At 40.4% G+C, this 19,404-nt stretch overlaps 1 protein-coding gene across 1 annotated transcript in view; it reads right to left on the reverse strand.

Annotated features, from left to right (window-relative positions):
• Positions 1-11,731: 11,731 nt before the first annotated feature.
• Positions 11,732-19,404, reverse strand: part of PPP4R2 (protein phosphatase 4 regulatory subunit 2) — a 29,237-nt gene continuing 21,564 nt past the window's right edge. Inside the window, exons 4-9 of the mRNA XM_054076685.1 lie at positions 18,106-18,199; positions 17,346-17,383; positions 16,774-16,848; positions 16,248-16,391; positions 14,999-15,267; positions 11,732-14,064 (exon numbers count right to left, since the gene is read on the reverse strand). Of these exons, the coding sequence (XP_053932660.1) occupies positions 13,751-14,064; positions 14,999-15,267; positions 16,248-16,391; positions 16,774-16,848; positions 17,346-17,383; positions 18,106-18,199 (934 nt within the window). The 3' untranslated portion in view covers positions 11,732-13,750. The remainder of the gene's footprint in view (positions 14,065-14,998; positions 15,268-16,247; positions 16,392-16,773; positions 16,849-17,345; positions 17,384-18,105; positions 18,200-19,404) is intronic.

A 19,404-nucleotide genomic window follows, 5' to 3' on the forward strand; every position in this document is an offset into this window, starting at 1 on the left:
TTAAACCTCCATTGAACACCCACCCTCAGAAGCGGTCCGGGTCTTCAGCTGCAGAAAACTGATAAACTGCATAGTGTGGTAAAAGGGTTTTTTACTATTCTTTTAAAAACCTGCATAATATCTTATATGAAAGAGCCCTGATCTCTGTCTGAGGCTGCTCAGTGCTTCATGAATATAAACCAAATATGTTAATCCTTTCGGTCCCTAAGCCTATGGTCTGCTGCAACAAGAACAATCATGACAAGCTTGTATGACAGAAAAATAAGTATGTCACACTACATATGTAAACTGTAAAGAACAGATCTGTTAATTTCCAAAGGTTCATGCAAAAATATAATTGGGATTTGTTTCAGTATTTCCGTATTCCTTGAACCAGTTCCCTAGTCTAAACAGATTATAATTTTTGTTTTAAATTCCTTGGCATTAAACAGATACTTGGTCCACCAGCAGTGAGGGAAAACAGCTGCTCTCTAATCCTGCCTTTTTATCATCAGGCAGGACAGTGCTCACCAAAACGTCAAACGGATGACAGCCACCTTGCTTGGATGACATACCGCAGAGCACGGCTGCGTTAGGACCTTTCAATAAAGGGCTAAGACTAAAAAAGTCTAAATAAACAAATCTTCTGTTGCAGATAACCCAAACTGCTGCTATTTAGTGCAGAGATTAACAGGAAGAACAGATGAAGCCAGAGGTGGCAACAACATCTCCACTCACAGTCAAATATATCCATTTTGATCAAACAAAACCAGCTCCCTGCCACCATTATATTACAGCAGAGACAAGCGACCAACAGAACCAGAGCCGCAAAGCGCAGGCACATCTGTATTCCACAGAGAAGGACTAACAAGAGCATTTTAACTCTGTGCCCTGCATAGCAACTCAGCAAGGCAGCAGTCTCGGCTCATTTTTAAACTTGCCTTGAAGCGTTAACAGGCTGCAAAAACCACCCATTTATTTTTCTGCAGGCCAACACCTTGGGATGCTGGCTCACAGAACCCTTTGCAGAATGGTTACAATGGTATCCAAGGGACCCTGAAGTCCTTTGTCCAAGACACTTATGTGGTGTTGGACTGACTCATTAGAAGTTTTCACTTGACACAGCTACAGTATTTTTCATATTTCTTTCAACTAATGACAAAGTTTCGTAAACGCTGGTGAAGAATTAGTGCTACAGTACGATTTCAAAGGCCAGTTTTCAAATATGGGTAAGGTACCCCCTAGTGCACTCATGGATTGAGACAACCAACGTTATATAGCTGATTAAGCTCTGCTGGAAGCTTTAAGTGACAGTATTTTGTTATTTTCCTCCAAGTACACCAAAGCATGCTGCTTTTAAATAACGTTCAGAAAAGGCGCTTTACAAATAGGATCTCACTTTGTGCAAGATCTGTTTAAACACTGCTCAGGATCAATTGTTCCAAAACAGTGCCTGAAGACCCCAACCAAGTTAAGGCCTTATTGTGCTGGACACACTGTGCAGAAAAAAGCCTGTGGGTCCCCCAAGCAATACAGTCTAAATAAATAGGACAAGCAGGAAGTGGGTAAATAAAAAACAATAAATAGCTTGGCCAAGGTCACACAGTCTGCATCAGAACAAAGAAGAACATACAGATCTCGATTCCCAGTGCCTTACCTTCAAGGCCATCCTTTCTCACTCTCACAGCATTGCTATCAACAGTCATTCTAATTGCCCTTTCAGGAAGCAGAGCTACACCAAGGATCAACCTGGCCCCTGTGTTTTAGTCGGGGACAGAAATCAACACTAAAACTTCCTGAAGTCTATGAGGAGTTCACGGCTTAGCAAGATCCTTTCATCCATTTGATCTGGTTACAAGGGAAAAGACTTGCTATCACGTACCATACCAAGCAGCCACCATGCCAAACATACACTGTACTTCTACTGAGATGCTACAAGGTGTATTCCCAACACATACATAAATATATTTGAAACGCACTGTTCTATTCCTTTCACTGAGCATAGCAACTCATACACATCACACAGTTCACTTTACAGCAGCCAAAAGTAGATGAAAAAGAATCACGTCCAAGCTATAAATCATATCAGCCCACTGCAATTAAATGCATTCAAATTCTAAATCCCAGAAAGCAGACTCTGTAATGATACAATTGCTGACTGCATCTACCAAATACTCTATTGCTGCCCTTCAAACGTGCTTTCCATTTACAAGCACACAGAAGCTACTTTACTGCCAATTCCTCCATTGATGGCACATTTTATTGACAAAATACAGCTGAGCCACCTAAAGCAATTTCAGCTACAGAATAACCTTTCACACAAGAAGTTAACCAGCTCCTCCATCCATTTGCAGTAGATTTAGATTAGCAAACACCACACAGGCACGCTTGGATCCTTTGAACAGCCTCATGCCAGCTGACGGCTAAGGACAGGATAATGTTATAACAGCACTTCATGTTTTGAGTTCTGGGGAGCAAAGCCGTCCTTAGTCAGAATAAGAGGTCTGGATTCCCACGCTGCCACAAACTGCTTGATCTACTTATACCTTTTCTCCCTCATCTCCAGTTTCCCCTTTTCTTTGTCTTATCCCCCTCCTGCATTACAATTTTCTTGTTACACTTCTACAAAGATGGTCTTTAGTTTAAATAATGCTCCTTAAAGAAAAAAAAAAAAAAAGCTGCCCAGTCTTCCCCTGAGCTTAAGTGCCACCAGATGTATACAAATCTAGAGAGTGCAGCCACTGCAAGCCAAAGCAAGGCTGCATGGCCACAATCAGACAAGGTCACCATCAAATAAGGACTCACATTTTTAAAAGCAGCAGACTCCAACGTAAAATTTACACTTCTCTTTTAAAAGCAGTTGTATCAAACACTTGCTCTGTATTAATTATGGAAGAAATGACACCTCTTCAAACATGCCAAGACTTGGACTTTCCCATTAAAGGGACTTGCTAGGAAAAGAAAGTTTTCAAACTACTTTTATCATCAGGATTAATCCTGCATTCCTGTCAAGTCTGTCCTCCAAATGAGTTTGTCTGATCAAAGATCTTACGGTTGACCTCTCAGATTTTGTCCATAGATCACCCAAAGTGCTGGTTTACTACCAGCTGCTTGTAACATCTGTCTAGTGCTAGCTGTCACGCCCTCTTCAGTTCAGTCTGGCCTAAATAATTCCAGGAGTGGGTGGGAAAGTGAGAAAGACCATACAGCAGCACATTCTGCCACAAACTCGCACGTAAAGCATATGCTGTGCCAGGCAGTTTGATGGATGAAGATCAATTCACTAACGTATCTGTACCAATATAAGTTCCAGCCAGAGATTCATACAGCAAAAGTGCAACTGAGTAGTGTTTGGAATCAGACTGCAACTTTCCAGAGGGACCATAGACATCGACAAGTGCAAATACCTACCACATGAAAACAGACAAGGTCTTGCATTATTAGATCACGCAGTTCAGCTCCACTCGCAGACACACAGAAAGAGGAGAGCCAGACACCACAGCTCACAGCCTGCCACTGATCATAGAGTAGCGATGCAGCTGAGATTCATCTCCACAGAAAGTGCCACACAGGGGAAACAGTTTTAGCCACAGGAGGTTGGCTGACTTTTCTCAGACTTCTTAATTAACCCCATGCAAAAGAACTCAGCACTCCCAACTAAGACCCTTTTACGGTTCGTAGATCAAATCCAGTTTATCTTAGGGTGTACACACAAGCTGAAGCTACTGCTGTCTCAGATGAACTTTTCCCACACCTCAGCTGGAAAGAACAAAATCTGGTTAGTAATTCCTGCAGGTTGAGAACTGACCAGACTGACAGCTACAAGTAACACTAAAAAGAAATAAAAATCAGATCTAACAGACAGACAGTACATAGAAAGTAAGAAACAACTCACCACTTGCCCTGGCCAGAAAACCATGCAGAGCAAGAGAAGTCCTTGTGCTCACAGGGCAGCCTGCACCATTACACCCCACCCAGGAAGGCTCATTTCTCTTCACTGCACAGCTGTTCTAGTTCATTTACAGGGAGCTCAGATATTCCTTGCACTGCTGTTCCAGAGAACACAGACATATCAAGTGGCCTGTATAAGAGCTCATCTGTCCATCCACCTATACTTTGTAGTTCACCTGCACAATATGAATTATTTTGCCATGCTCTGTGATAGCCAAAGCAGTTCATACCTTTTTTGTGCTTCACCTCCCCAAGGAGAACACCTAAGACTTCTTTTTCTGTGCAACCCAGTGGCAATGCAACAGTCCTGTGTTAGACCCGAGAAAACACCACAAAACTGCTTGCTAGTGTCACATATGAAAAAAATTTTATACTTGTGTTGGAATATGAGCGCATTATTAGTTGCTTTGCTCATCAACAAAAGGTGATCAACCCCATACTGGTCCCTAAAGGTGCAGTCCTCTATAAGCTACAGCAGCTTCCTAAAAGAAGGTAGTGGCTAAAGTCCAAAGAGCAAATGCACAACAAACACTTCTCTTTCTATCCATCTTTAAACAGGTCAGGGGGGCCCTGCCAGGAGCTCTGGTCAGTCCAGAATTACTTAGCTCAAATTCAGCTGGAATAACTTCCGGGCTGGCCTTCTTACCTCCTTCCCCTTAGAGGGGAGTACACCACTCCACCACTGAAGAGTGAAAACTCTTCATTACATTGCTTCCACAACCCTTTTATTTCCCACAGGGTAACACATTGCCAAGGACAGCAGGCACACATTAAACCTCTCTCCTTTGTCAGACAGCACTTCACACTGTGCTTTAAAAGTCATAAGGTTTCCCTGCATAGAAGCTTCTCCTTTCAAAATTACAGCTTTTATTTGTTAGGTCAATACCCCAGCCATTTTATTAATACACTAGTTCCCAACACATCACATAGCTTTCTTTCTGATTAAAAAAGGTTTAATTGCATTAAAATTAAAGAGAATTATCAAACATTACAGTCCTTACCTGAAGAGAAACAGCAGAAACCACCGCTCTCAAGACTGTAAAAGGCCTAAATTCTGTTTATCCTACTCAGCTTCTCCTGGACTGATAAGGTTGTATTGCTACCAGCTGACAGACATACTCCCAGCTGAAATAAATTAGAAGTTAATAGTGAAGATTCCTGCTGCATCCTTGTGTGAAGGGTTGTTTTCAAAGTCCTTAATTTTTCATTGAGGAACCGTTTTTCAATTTCTAGTTTTATTTGTATTACTATGGAAAACTGTTTATTTTTATTACTATGGAAAACTATGGCCATTTTATAAATATCTGAGAGCTAATTGGTAAATGCTACAAAAGATACATCCATATACTGATATATCATAAAGATTTTTTATAAAAATTCAAAGATTAGGTTAATGTTTTTCATTAAATTCCTAAACTGGAAGTTCATTTTACTATCTAAAAATAATGTAAGAATTTAAGACTATAGAAAGGTGAAATCCTCACTGTAAAAACTTTACATGGATTGGAAGAAAATATTTATGTTTAAAAGCTGATTATTTAGCAATTGCAGAGCAACTCAGCTCTAAAAGGTCATATCTTTCCATATTTATATACAGAAATATAAGATATCTACATGTGCCTGCAGAGGGTATTCACACTGACTGAGAAAGCCTGCCTAAGGGTTCTGTGAGCAGATTCCTGCACTGATGCCTTCGCAATGCAAAACTCCTGTGTTCCGAGAACAATCCCCTTTAAGATCACACAGTTGTCTATTTTCCACGGGGTATTTTAGCAGCAGTATTGCCAGATCTTTAAGCAGAGGCTCTGCATCCAATCTTTGCCACGCGCAAACCCCTTTGAATACATATATTTAAACAAGGTAGCCAAGACCTGCAGACAGAGAGAGAGATCTGAAGAGGAGGGCCTTTGGTGCATGCAGCAGAGCTCTCTGACTGAGTTGAAAGTCAAAGAGAAAGCAGAAAGGAATAAATAATCAAAAGAACAGAAGCGTGAGGAAGGTGGTGAGACTCTGAGAGGCACAGATCTATTCTGATATTCCTAGAGCACCAAGAAAAGCAAGCATTATTTTGTTGTTGAAAGGAGATTTTGTTGTAAATTATCAGAAGTGCCTCATAACAGCACAAGTCTTTTATTGTCCACGTGGCCTTGATTTATCCCTTGTACAAGAGCCGAGCCAAAGTTGCATGGGTCTAGAAAAAAAAAAGGGGACGAGTTTGGGCATCGCCTGATAGCCCAGTGATCAGAGCAGTGACCTTGGCAGAGAAAAGACGTGTATCAACATCCTGCTCCCAGGGCTGTTCAGGAATTCACATGAATCACTCCTCGAACAAACCTCAGAGTGAAGACAGTCATTGACCAGGGACTGTTGTTGTATGAGGAGGCAAAATCCTAGGTGTGGTAACCGCATGGAGGGAGGCCCATATAAACAGGGACAGTCGCTCCGTGCTAAGATTCCCAGGAAGATAAGTGACGCCAGTGGAAAGTAGGAGTTTCTCTCTGTCTCACACATAAACAATCACTTACTTGATGGAGAGCCCAGCATGTCCCCTTAGCATCTTTACAAGTTGTTAACAAAACACCACACAGGCCCAGGAGTTCAGAAAAGAGCACCTGAAGCCACTGGGACTCATTGGTGAGGAAAGATAAAGAGTAAATATGAAACACTTGAGGGGCCTCAAAGGGAAAGGCTAGGCACTCAAAACCAGATGCATATTAGAAGAATTAGGATACCTTTAAGAGTATCTTGTGGAAAAGGGATGGAATAAAGAAAGTTTATAATGAACATTAGGGAGTAGAATTATTGCAAGCACCTCAAGCAACTGGGCTTTGTCATGTCTCTCTAAAACTAGACTGGAAAATGCCTTCAGTACTGAAAATAAGATATAAAAAAGGAAACTGCCTGGAGAAGGAAATCGGTATTGAAACTTCAACCTGTTTTAACCTGCAGATACGGTAACAAGGTTATGGCGCTTTCCAACTTTGACAAGGAAGGAGAAGAAACTTTTGCCATGCTCACCCCTCAGCATCCTGCTTTACTCTATAGGAGTATTTGTTTATTCTAAAGCTCCACCTCCTGGAGCACTGAAATTAACACAGAAACGGCTCACCTCTCCCTGGAAACAAGGGTACAAGTTAAAGAGGTAATTTTCCAAAGGAGTGAATCCTCAAAAAGCAAGATTTCAACTTGCAAAAGCATCGCTGGAAGCTGTGGAGGCTTGATTTCTGAGTATTGATGCAATAAGTAGTTGCCATTACAAAAAGTGGAATATATTGATTTAAGTTGGAGTTAAGTTTCGTATAAGCAACTGTGGTTTTAAAAGTTAAACAGAAGGTCCCTCTAACAGCATGTTTTCCTCTAGACAGGGTTTCTGCCAGACACTGATCACTCTTTGCAGGTGGTAACGTCTTGCGTGAGGTTTGCTCTGTGCTGAGCAGGTGTCTCTTGTTCTGTGATCACCTCTGTTTGGAATTCCTTCGCATTTTAAACACGGTCAGGCAGAGCTGGAGCAGCTCCTAATTAGCAAGAGTTCTGACTCTTGGGAAGTTTCATGATAACATTAACATTAGACCTCGGAAAGTAACAGAATGTGCATAATATTTCAGGAGAAGTTTATCCACCTGCATGTAAGTGGGAAATCTGTCCTGTTCCGGCTCTCGTCTGCCTGCACAGGAGGGATGGAGATCCCTCCCTCGTGTCGTCCAGGTCTGATAAAGGGGCGCTCGCCTTCTAAAACTCCAAAAGGAGTCCCGGAGGGTTTTATTTGCAGCATTTTCGGTGCCAGTACCTGGGAGCAGCACTTCTGCCCAGCACCGCCGATGTCAGCCTCTCTCCCGCGTCCGCGCAGCGCCCCCCCTTCAGCCCCTCCTTTCCCCGGTCCCGGAGCGGCGGGGGGGGCGCCAACCGCCGCCTGCGCGTTCCCAGGGCGGCAGCGCCCCCTGGCGGGGTTGGCGCCAATGGCGGGTGCTCGGTGGGCACAGAGCCCCCGCTCCGGAGGCTCAGTTGCAGTAACACATCTTGTAAATATTGGGTATATAGTAAAAATAAGGAGTTTTCACTCTTCAGCTATTCAGAAATTCACAGTTGCCAGATTTGTCTGTATACTAAGCTACAACCAGATAGAATATTTCATGAACACCTGTCAGTAAAGCTGGTGAAGGGGCTGGAGAACAGGTCTTATGAGGAGCAGCTGAGGGAGCTGGGGTTGTTTAGCCTGGAGAAGAGGAGGCTGAGGGGAGACCTTATTGCTCTCTACAACTACCTGAAAGGAGATTGTGGAGAGGAGGGAGCTGTGCTCTTCTGACAGGGGACAGGACAAGGGGGAATGGCCTCAAGCTCCGCCAGGGGAGGTTCAGACTAGACATCAGAAAAAAAATTCTCACAGAAAGTGTCAACAGGCACTGGCAGAGGCTGCCCAGGGAGGTGGTTGAGTCACCATCCCTGGAGGCATTTAAAAGACGGGTAGATGAGGTGCTCAGGGACATGGTTTAGTGGCAGATAGGAATGGTTGAAATCAATGATCTAAGAGGTCTTTTCCGACCTAGTGATTCTATGATTCCTCTGTCTGCTTCCGTGACCCATGGTCAGCAGGGTATGAATGGACCAAGACAACTTTGGAGGCACCTGTGGGGCTGTTTAGCCTAGGAAAAGGGAGGCTGAGGGGAGACCTTATCCCTGTCTACAGCTCCCTGAAAGGAGGTGGTAGAGAGGTGAGTCTTGGTCTCTTCTCCCAAGTCACAAACCTAGGATGAGAGGGAATGGCCTCACGCTGTGCCAGGGAAGGTTCAGATTGGACATTAGGAAAAATTTCTTCACCAAAAGGATCATCGGGCACTGGAACAGCTGCCCAGGGAGGCGGTGGAGTCCCCATCCCTGGAGGTGTTTAAGAGGCGGGTGGACGAAGTGCTTAGGGATCTGGTTTAGTAGCAGACAGGTACGGCTGGGCTTGATGATCTCAAAGGTGCAGCCACCTAGGCTGGCAACGAAGGTTTAAGGATCATCAAACACTTAGGAATTTCCAATTGTATCCCAGTGACAGAAAATACCTCTATCAAATAACAGGAGCCTGCGCACTGCTAAATTTACCTATTCAGTGGCCCTCAAAATTTCTCATATCTTTACCTGCAGTGACACAGCTCAGCAACTATGAATTGGAGCACAGAATAAAATACACATGGAAAAGCCCAGCCTTGAGTAGTTTCTGTCACCACTTATTCACAGTAAGAATCTCCAAAGGCCAGAAAGTTTTTCAAGAACTTTGTAGTTTATTGCAATAAACACGGAGGGAGAAAAGCAGCCTTTCCAAGTGAAGGTGAGGACAGAGGAGCCACTGACAAAGACAGTAATGCAACAGCTCACAGCAAAACTTGCAGACAGCTGGTAAATTATAGACCCAAACCAGGGGCATGACTTCAGTCACCTTGTTCACGTGCATCAAAAGATCATTCAGAACCAAAACATGATTGCCATTTCCACGCAGAGAAACCAGAACGTCCTCTTTCAGCTGGAAAACACATAATTCTTAACCTAAAAACTTAAGTCTGCAGAACACCAGTCATTGGCATGAATGGTTTTGGACAGGCTGTAGGAATCCTGGAAACAAGGTGCCTCGTGTCACAAAACCTGTTCACAAGTACAGAAATGAAGACAAAATAAGCCATAAACTTGTTATAACTGAGTCTGCAGGACAGGCCCAGCTGCAGAACAATTCACCGTGCAGAAGTAATTGAGAGCACCAATGCATATGTGCACGGTAACGCCTATCTAGGCAAATTCCAGAGCCTATCCCTTTCAATTAATCCATGCAGATAGCAAGAGAACTTACCCATAAAACGTTACACTCATAAAAAACTCGCTGGCATGAACTTCCTTAAGGCAGCTGAGCATGAAGTGCTCTGATTAACAAAAGTTAGGTGACAAAACTTGGGTCACTGGTAATGGCAGGGATGAACCAGGATGCCTTCAGTAATCTGTACATCTTCCATACTTGTCTAAGTGAAAAACATTCATTGACCTCAGACACATTGAGATGCAAATAACCTTTAAACCCTGCCTAGAAATACACTATATGAACAAAAAATGCCAAAGGACTGCAGAAGGCTGTTCTGTGTAGTTGCAGTCAATAGAAAGCATTCACACCAGAAAAAAAAAAAAAAAATTTTTTTTTAATTAATCACTAGGTTTCCACTTCATTATTGCAATAGAAAACTTATATAACTAAGCTTCTGTCAGGCTTCAGCTCTATCCTCCCCCTCACCCCAGTTAACAAAGAAGCTAAAAATAAAAGCTTGATCCTTTTGTACAAGACCCAGAACAATCTTGCTGGAGTCATGATGCAGTTTTTCAGTGAAATGCTGGAGAGAAACCCCGCACGCATACAAAGTTTCTCCCAGACTGAAGCAGCAGCAGAAATATTTCTCAGCTGGTTTCCTGCATTCTCTGGGCTAGGCATCAACTGAACTACAATTCCAATTCACTTCTCCGGCTAGGAGTATTCCCCACTGAAATATTTTAAAAAGCAATGGAGACTCAGCACTGCAGATGGAGGTGCCTTTGCCACAGAAATACAACTTTTGCATTAAAAATAAGAAAAGTTGTCTCTGTTCAAACCAGCCGTAGATCCAAGAGGATTTGAAGTATAGAAATCTAAATTTATCTTAGAGACGGTTAGCCACACAAAAGGCAATAAGTCCTTGCCCTAAAGTTTACACAGTCTCAGACAGCTGTTGGCTGACACAACATGGAGGGGGATGTGGCTGCTGCTGGCCTGAACTCCACTCAAGACAAGAGGATGCCTGGCTTTCCTACAGTCCCCCCCTGGCACTGGGGAGCAAGGCAGGGCTGGCTCAGGCAGGCGCTAGAGAGCACCCAGAAGAACCTGCTGTGCATACACCAACCTGGAATTGCAGCAACTTGTGCTCCATCCACTCTATCCACAACTCAAAGACTTTCTGAACATTTTAACTTTAATGCATTAGGCCTTACCCACACACAGTGTACGAGAAAGCAGTCTCTGTTTCAAGCACTAATGTAGTCACTGAGGTTTAGAAACCAAGGCTGGCAGAGCATCTCAGATACATTAAGGAAATCAACTTTACTGACCTATCTATAGTTGTTTTAATATCAAGAACAGACTTAAGGGCTAACCTTCCTCTTGTATTCTGAGAAGTAAATTCCCTTATGTTTTCTATTCATATTCTAGTCCCTCATAGTAGTTTTTTTAAGTAGACAATACAGCCATGAACACTACAAAGCACCCAATACCTAGTTTTCTGGGGTTTAACCACACACTCCCTTCACAAATGCAAGCAGAATGACCAGTCTTGTCTGCATAGGTGTACACAGAAACACGCTTGGGGGCGATTGTAATTATGGAACTTAAGAGCACCCAGATTCAGAAAAACCTAAGATATAGCAATAGGTTCAATGCTGCACCTCTGCGCATACAGAAAAGCAGCTGCCTGGGTATCTGGATGTGTGCAATGTCTCCAGCAAAATACAGCTGCTTAGAAATGCAGGTCTGTTTGCATTGTTTTAAATTCACATTTTAAAAACACAGGAGAGGAAGGAATCTTCTCTGATTTAGTAAATACAGTCTTTAAATGTAGGCACATATTTACTATTAAGATGCTTACTGTGATGTTAATGCTCAATTTCAGGTTTTATCAGCCACTGCAAGTACAAAATTGCAGCTATAGAAATGGATCCATATCTCCAGGTTCCTCTGTTAGTCTTTGCAACAGTGGCATTAGCACTCCTAAAACAAACATAGCGAAAGGTCACAGGTGCTTAAAGAACAAGTTTATTGACAATATCTTCACAAATAAACAGTCTAAAGAAAATTTCAGAAATCTCTAAACTTAAAAATTTTAAAATTGTGTTCTCATTGGCAAAATATTCCCACAAAAGAAGAGAGAAGCGTAAGATGTCGCTTTATTTTTCAACTTTCCCAATTTCAACATTGTGGTTCAGTCCTTTAATTTTATAATATACATCCAACCCTTAAGCACAACAAAAATGAGTCAAAGTACAATTTACCTTCTAGAAGGGGATCTCAATCAAGAGGATTTTTTTCCATTTTGGCATTGCCCTGAAACCTCTCTGCTTAAAACCTGATGGTTAACGTCAGCAAGAAATAACTTTATGAACAGTCCAAATGAGCCAAATTATTCTGGTATTAATCAAAACCTGTATTTTCCCAAAATGACACAAAGCAGACCATGTGGTACAGGAAAACGATCAGCATGCATTTTAGAGGTCTCTTTCTTTTTACTTCAGGGGTTTGAACTTAAAACTGAAGAGGAACAATTCTGATAAAAATGTACTCAGATATTTCATAACATTAATATTTATTGCTTTATATGAATACTGTATTGAAAGCCCAAGCATTCAGTTTACACACAGAAATTATACAATTATATACCGTTTCACAATGGCAGTGAGCACTCATTACAATCTACAAAAAATCTACTTTACAGAAATTTAAAAATTCTAAATATCAAAAAGGTACAGTTGAAGAAACAGGTATAAATTTGGCAGCCAGTAATTGCGACTGGGAGGTTGCAGCTTGCATGTCTTTAAATATGGGAACTGGAAAATATCGAGAGTTTAAAGCAGTAGTTTGTGCTTTGAGCTGGTTTGAAAAAAATGTAACACTGGCTGTCAAAGTAGCGTGTTCAAAAATATTTAGTTCACTTCCAAAATGTTATACAAATCATGATGATTTCTATGCACCCCTAAACCTTTTAGTCACTTAGCTCAGGTACATAACTACGGTCATATATTAATTCTTCCAATACAGTGGTGCAATCATAGTGATGCCATCTGCATACCTTAGAATAACTGAGACTTCTCTACAATATTCACAATGCTCCAAGAAGCACTCTAAAAGGCAAGTACCTGTTCATTTCTTCCAAGGTATTTTCTTATATTTTCAAACATTTCTTCTACAAAAGTTTAAGCTAATGTTTGGATTACAACGTTCTCAACGTAAAGCACATTTTCTCATAAATAAATGAAATCCTTTCACTCAGGCACCTGTAGTATACAAAAAATGTTGTAATCTGAACAGTTCTCTTGGAATGTGTTTACTCTGGTGTTTCCAACAATGTTAATATTTCCAGGGTTTCATATGGGCCAGATTTCATTTGTTTTGTATTCCAGAGGCAAAACAAAATGCCTCGAGAGGTGAATTCACACATTTTCCTATAGAAAAAGTATTTGCTGTATTTATCTTTTATAGAAACAAAAAAATATACCATTTCCCCCTTATAACAGTGAGGGTACACATACATGTGCATGCGTGCATATATATGTGTGTGTGAAATGTAACATTTTAAACACACAACATAAGGTTTCATAGTGTGTATTCAAATAAAAATCTGGAAACCAGCATGAAACCCCATATTTCACGTGTCAAATGTCGAAACTGTAACCAAAATATGAAGTAACTGCTATAGCTGTCAGAAAAAGACAAGACAAAAAGCTTCCTTGCTTACATACAACTAGGTGTGGTAATCTCCAAAAAAGTTGTCAAAATTATAATTACCTTCCAGTTTAAAAACTTTTATTCTAAATAAAAAAAACTATACACAAACCACTGATTTGACCAAACGAAAGTTCAGCGGTAAGCAGGACCTGAAGGAGCTGGTATTCACAGTTCTTATCATGTACAACTCTTTCAAGGTTCAATCCATGGAGAAGTTTATTTTACAACCTGCTTCATGTTTGTAAAACTAAAGGTCCACTTTATTACATAAAATTATTTATACAGTGTAAAACCGGAGCCTTATGGAAAATACTGCATCTAAGTAGGTTTAAATTAGTCTTGCTCCATAGGTTCATCTGCAGCTTCTGTGGCTTCATCACTGTTTTCCATAGGGGTCCCTGATGAAATTTCTGGAGTTTCACTGGTATAGGACCCTAACTCTTCAGTTTCACTGCCATCAGCTCCATTGCTGGAAGATCCACTAATTTCACTGTCATCTGAGCGTAAATCCTTCTCGGCTTGAGACTGAGTGGACTCCTCCATTTGATTGTTCTCCTCAGAGGTCTCTTCATTCACAGTTGAGGATTCAGTGTCTTTTTCTTGATCTTTTCTATCTGAACTGACATTCCTGGGAGACATGAAGGACTCTAGAAACAGCAAAAGTACAGTATTACTAAGGCATTTTTAAACAAATCAATCCCACTACTCTCCATTCCAAGCTGTGCTAAGCAACACTTCTACAACACAGCCAAGGACAGGAAAACTTGACAGTCCCCAATATTATTTGATGTAAAGTATTAGCAGACTTCATCAAGATACCCAAATTATCCTAATATACCATATAATGAAGTCCTTACTTTCTTATTAAATAGGCAATTTAATTAAGCTTCATTGGATAAAGACTCGGTCTAACTAGCAACTTTTTCTTGCTTCCCCACATTCCCTCATGTCTTCAGAAGTGGCCTTTTGGAAATGTTGAAAATGTTACTGTTTCAAGCGTACATCCACCATGATCTAGAAGAACATTTAACAAATGCATGAGCCACAAAAAATAAATATTACAAGGAAACTTTGGAGAAGATGTCAAAAATAGACCAGATCAGGTACAGCGCCTGCCTTAGAGAGAGACAATTTTCACTTTCTAATAGGATCTGGAGACATCATCACTCAGCCTCCTCAGTGAAAGAACATAAATAAATAAATTATTGAAATACAAATAAAGAGAGTCCAATGTAGATATGACCCATCCACCTTCTGGAGAACACATGAGAATACCTGATGATACCATAAAGCACAGATTCCCAAATTCTTGGCACATCATTACCACCCTCATGTAATTTACTGCCCAAGAACATTTTAAGCACCTTTTTACACATTTTTTTAATAGAAATGCAGGACAAAGGGGGAAAAGAAACCCCAGAATTGCTAAATTACATGAAACTGATGCATGAACAAGCAGTTCCTCTTTATACACAACTGGAGACATTCAGTAATCCCAACAGCACCACTGGCCTCCAGCAAAGAAAATCCCAACTCACTGGAAAGTGCACAGAGCAAAGACAATAAATACATTTTAAATACCTTCCTCCTCTTCCTCTGTACGGTGCTGTCTGGCACAAGTAGCATCTTTTTCTTTATCATGAGATGTAGAAGAAGTTTCTGTCTCTTCCTCCATACCTAAAGAAACTTCACTGGAGGCAGTTTGGTTAGGTGCATCTCTGGCTTCCCCTTCCTTGTCAAATTTAAGTCTCTTCACCTCATGTCCTTCTGCTTCTGCAGGATCATCTTCAGAGTGTTTATTTTTTACTGGGCTGCTCTGAGCACCTTCTGATTCAGATGCTGGTGATTCACTGTAAATACAACAAAAGTAGCTGTATTTTATACTGAAGAAAAACTTTCTGTATCTTACCACACTTTTAAAAATAAAGTAGCAGCTATTTCAAAGTTCAACACTCTACAAGAGAGAACAGTGGAACTCCAATTACTACATAACAAAACCTCAAAGTCATCACTCCTCCTTCACCTGGCTGTTGATGAAAACAGGTAGGTGTTGATGATCAGGTGGGTCCAAATCACAGACCATTCCTGCTGTCAGAATCACTAGATTGGAGGAAAACACCTCCAAGATCATCGAGTCCAAGCATTCTCATTAACCATTATACCATGCACCTGAGCATCTCATCCACCTTTTGAATACCTCCAGGGGTAGTGACTCAACCATCTCCCTGGGCAGCCTACTCCAGTGCTCAATGACCCTTCCTGTGAAAAATTTTTTCCTGATGTCCAGCCTGAACATCCCCTGGTGCAGCTTGAGGCCATTCCCCCTTGTCCTGTCCCCTGTCAGAAGAGCCCAGCTCCCTCCTCTCCACAATCTCCTTTCAGGTAGTTGTAGAGAGCAATAAGGTTTCCCCTCAGCCTCCTCTTCTCCAGGCTAAACAATCCCAGCTCCCTCAGCTGCTCCTCATAAGACTTGTTCTCCAGCCCTTTCACCAGCTTTACTGACAGGTGTTCATGAAATATTCTATCTGGTTGTAGCTTAGTATACAGACAAATCTGGTAACTGTGAATTTCTGAATAGCTGAAGAGTGAAAACTCCTTATTTTTACTATATACCCAATATTTACAAGATGTGTTACTGCAACTGCATAAGCCTGAGCTAACAGTTGTCTAGTACAAAGTCAAGTACACATCAAATCCTGCGACAGATATTCGTATGTTAAGACTTGATTATGCCTACCTTAGATGTCCATTGTTTTTGAAGCATTTTTTAAATGCGAGTGGAAAAAGATTGAGAATAATGAAAATTCAAAATACATTACTCCTCACCAACCTGTGTTTTTTATCTTCTGTTTGCTGCAAACTTGTTTCTTTATGTTCCGTGCTGTCTGGCAAACCGTTGGTTGTCATAGGAGTTGACAAAGAAACCTTCGGTCGATTTACTGGTCTGGGAGTTCCAGGACCATTTATATTAGATCTTTAAAAATAACAACAAAAAAAATTGAATCTATCCTTTTAGTAAAGTAATTCATTCCTAATAGGAAGAACGCAGCTATAACCTTGTATTAAAAGATCACCAAAACAAAACAAAACCAAAGAATCGTGTACTTTGCTATTTTATATCAATTAAAGTCCTTGCCTCAAATCATCATAAAACTTCTAAAATAAACCCAATTCTGAAATAAAAAGAAAAAAATAGAGTAGGTAGAGTGGATAAGTTCATGCCTCTTCTTCCCTCTTTCCGCCCATGTTCCATGTTACGTCCCATTCTGAGGCTACCAATTTGGGATCTGAACCAGCTATTTCCAGAACTACCTTGCTTTTATCCAGAAAACGTTAACTCCCAAAACTAAACTTACCTGTCAGAGTACCCTGGTGAATTTCCTGGGAACATAACACCATTCATCCGACTTAAACTATTGGAATTATTTTTCCTACAAAAAATTATTTAAATATTAGAATCTTATGAATAAAGGAATTTTCAATTATAATTACTTCAAGCTTGTTCACATAGAGTTCTCCCACCTGAGCTTAAACAGCCCTACTACTGTCAGTCCTGAAAGGTTCTCTACCCATAAGCTACCCTGGGGAAATAGGTTAGGATATGCATTCACAGTGCACCTGTTAGAGGGGTATCCTCTTTCCCCATCACCAGCTATGGTCTAAAAGAACAGCTTAGAGTTCGCAGGTAATACTCAACTACACCATATATCCAATTCCAAAGCTGTTTGTTCATTCCCCAATTACTACACATAGCATTTGCCACTGTCGCTACTGCTGACCACTACTGATAAGGAGAGCTAAACTCTGCACATCTGTCCTCTGGATACAGCCACCACCAGCAAGAGAAATTTATTAAGAGACACATGCACACTTTCTCCCCTCTATTAACACACGCTTACAGTTTCAAGAAAAAGGAGATTATACTTACTCTGAAGATGGATATACACAGCTGACAACCATGACATTCTGTAATACACAAACAATATTAAGAGTTCAGAAACAGAAGCTTCAGCTCCTGACAACACTGCAAAACTCAGAAGGGTTACAGGACTTGGTTCTATCTATTAAGGTATCTCTACAGAAAACTCTAGGAACCTCAAGCCACTTCTGCTATCCAAAAAATCCTATGTGGAACCACATCCTGCAAGGTTGTCATCTACTTTTAAAAGAACCTACATTCTGACATAAGCTATAAAATACCATTAAATGACATTGGTATGCTTTTACGAAGGAACAGTCCTCTACACAAGAGGATTTAAATACCAAAATGAAAGACAATGTGGGGAAGGAGGGAGTGGGAAAGTGTCCCTTCTTCACCTACTGGATCTAATGTGAATCCAAATGTGGAAGGAAATGCCCGATCAACAAATTCAAGTACAGTCCCAGTATTACACAGTGATTAGGAAACACAACTGTTACAGGCCTAAAAATTCAAGTATAGTCCCAGTACTACAGAGTGATTAGGAAACAACTGTTACAGGCCTAAGATTTATCTTTAGTTTTTAAATCAATTATTTGAAAACTGCTTTTTGATCTTAAAAGGTGTAAAACACATACTTAGAGCAGCTATTAGCTATACTATGGCTACAAGCCGTACTGAAACCAACAGACCTCTGGGAGTAATTCAGACATTATTTAAGTGGTATTTCTGACTGTTTAGCCGTGTTCTCTCTCAGATAAATACATACCTTTTCCACACCTCTTAGAAATTTGTCTGTTCCTGTGTAATTCCTCCTAGGATCTGTCAGCAACTCACAGAGTCGCTGAATAGTGAAGGGGATGCTGCAATGAAATAGATTTATAACAATTTAATTTTATGTTAAAGAGCATGACTGCTAGGAAGCAAACGTTCTTGCTTTCTTCCCCTTACTGAGAAGGCAGAAAGTATAAAGTATTTGTTATCACTAGGGGAAAATAAGCCTTGAGTAGCTACCTCCTGCACTGAGGTAACAAAGCACTATCTTTTGTGCTCACCGTCACAAAACTAGTAAGTAAAATCCTACATACCTCATGCCACAACTCCAACAACTGATTAGAACAATGAAAAGGAAATCAGATCATCAACAGTAAAATAGTTTAAGACTGTATTTATTATTCAAATATATGGAACACAAATGGTAAGCAAGTCAAAACAAATTTGAGTCATACACATTAGAGCTAAAAAATTCTCAACTTGTAGTTTATTTCACGTTTTACAAAATACATTTACAGAAAAAGCATTAGATGTTGGAATTAGTAGAACCATTATACTTTAACTGTTACAAATACTCCGATTTGCCAAAACTGGACAGTATGCTTTAAAGGAATAGCTCAGTAAAGAGTAAGAAACATAAATCCATAAGCATCACATTCACACATTCTGTTTTCCCAACAATTCTGCACTCAATTTCATCCCTACTTAAATAAGAAACTGGCCTTTCAGACAAGCAACACCTCACACATTTACCCGAGATGTCGTACACTTTCATTGCAAATTCACAGCATCACAAAATTCTGTGACTTTTGACAAAATAGCAAATACTTTAAAAGTTATTTTAATAAATTAACAAACACACACGTAATTTTACATTTTTACTATTTGAAGTTGAACTACAAACAATTAAAAAATTTGACTAAGAAGAATATTTGATACAATACTTAAGAATCGTTCCTTGACTGGGAATACAAGTCATACACCAAATCCACAGAAATATCAACACAGACTTATATACATGTGCGTGTATATCCCTATACTGTAAATTTTTGTACAAATTCAATTTATTGTTTTCTGAGGAGCTCAGTGCAGTCTTTGAAGCCATTAACTAACACAGTATGTATCTCAAGTAAAATTCATTAGCCAAAAAGCCACATCTTAAAGATGCACGGATGTCCCACTAGTTCAGTACAAACAGGGCAGCAGAGCTATGATTAATCATACTACGTGACACTTCACTTAAACTAAAAGCAAGCAGTAATCAGAAAGAGTGACTAAGAACAATTTAATTTTT

The sequence above is a fragment of the Cuculus canorus genome, chromosome 11 (genome assembly GCF_017976375.1).
Source record: "Cuculus canorus isolate bCucCan1 chromosome 11, bCucCan1.pri, whole genome shotgun sequence".
NCBI classification, from domain to species: domain Eukaryota; kingdom Metazoa; phylum Chordata; class Aves; order Cuculiformes; family Cuculidae; genus Cuculus; species Cuculus canorus.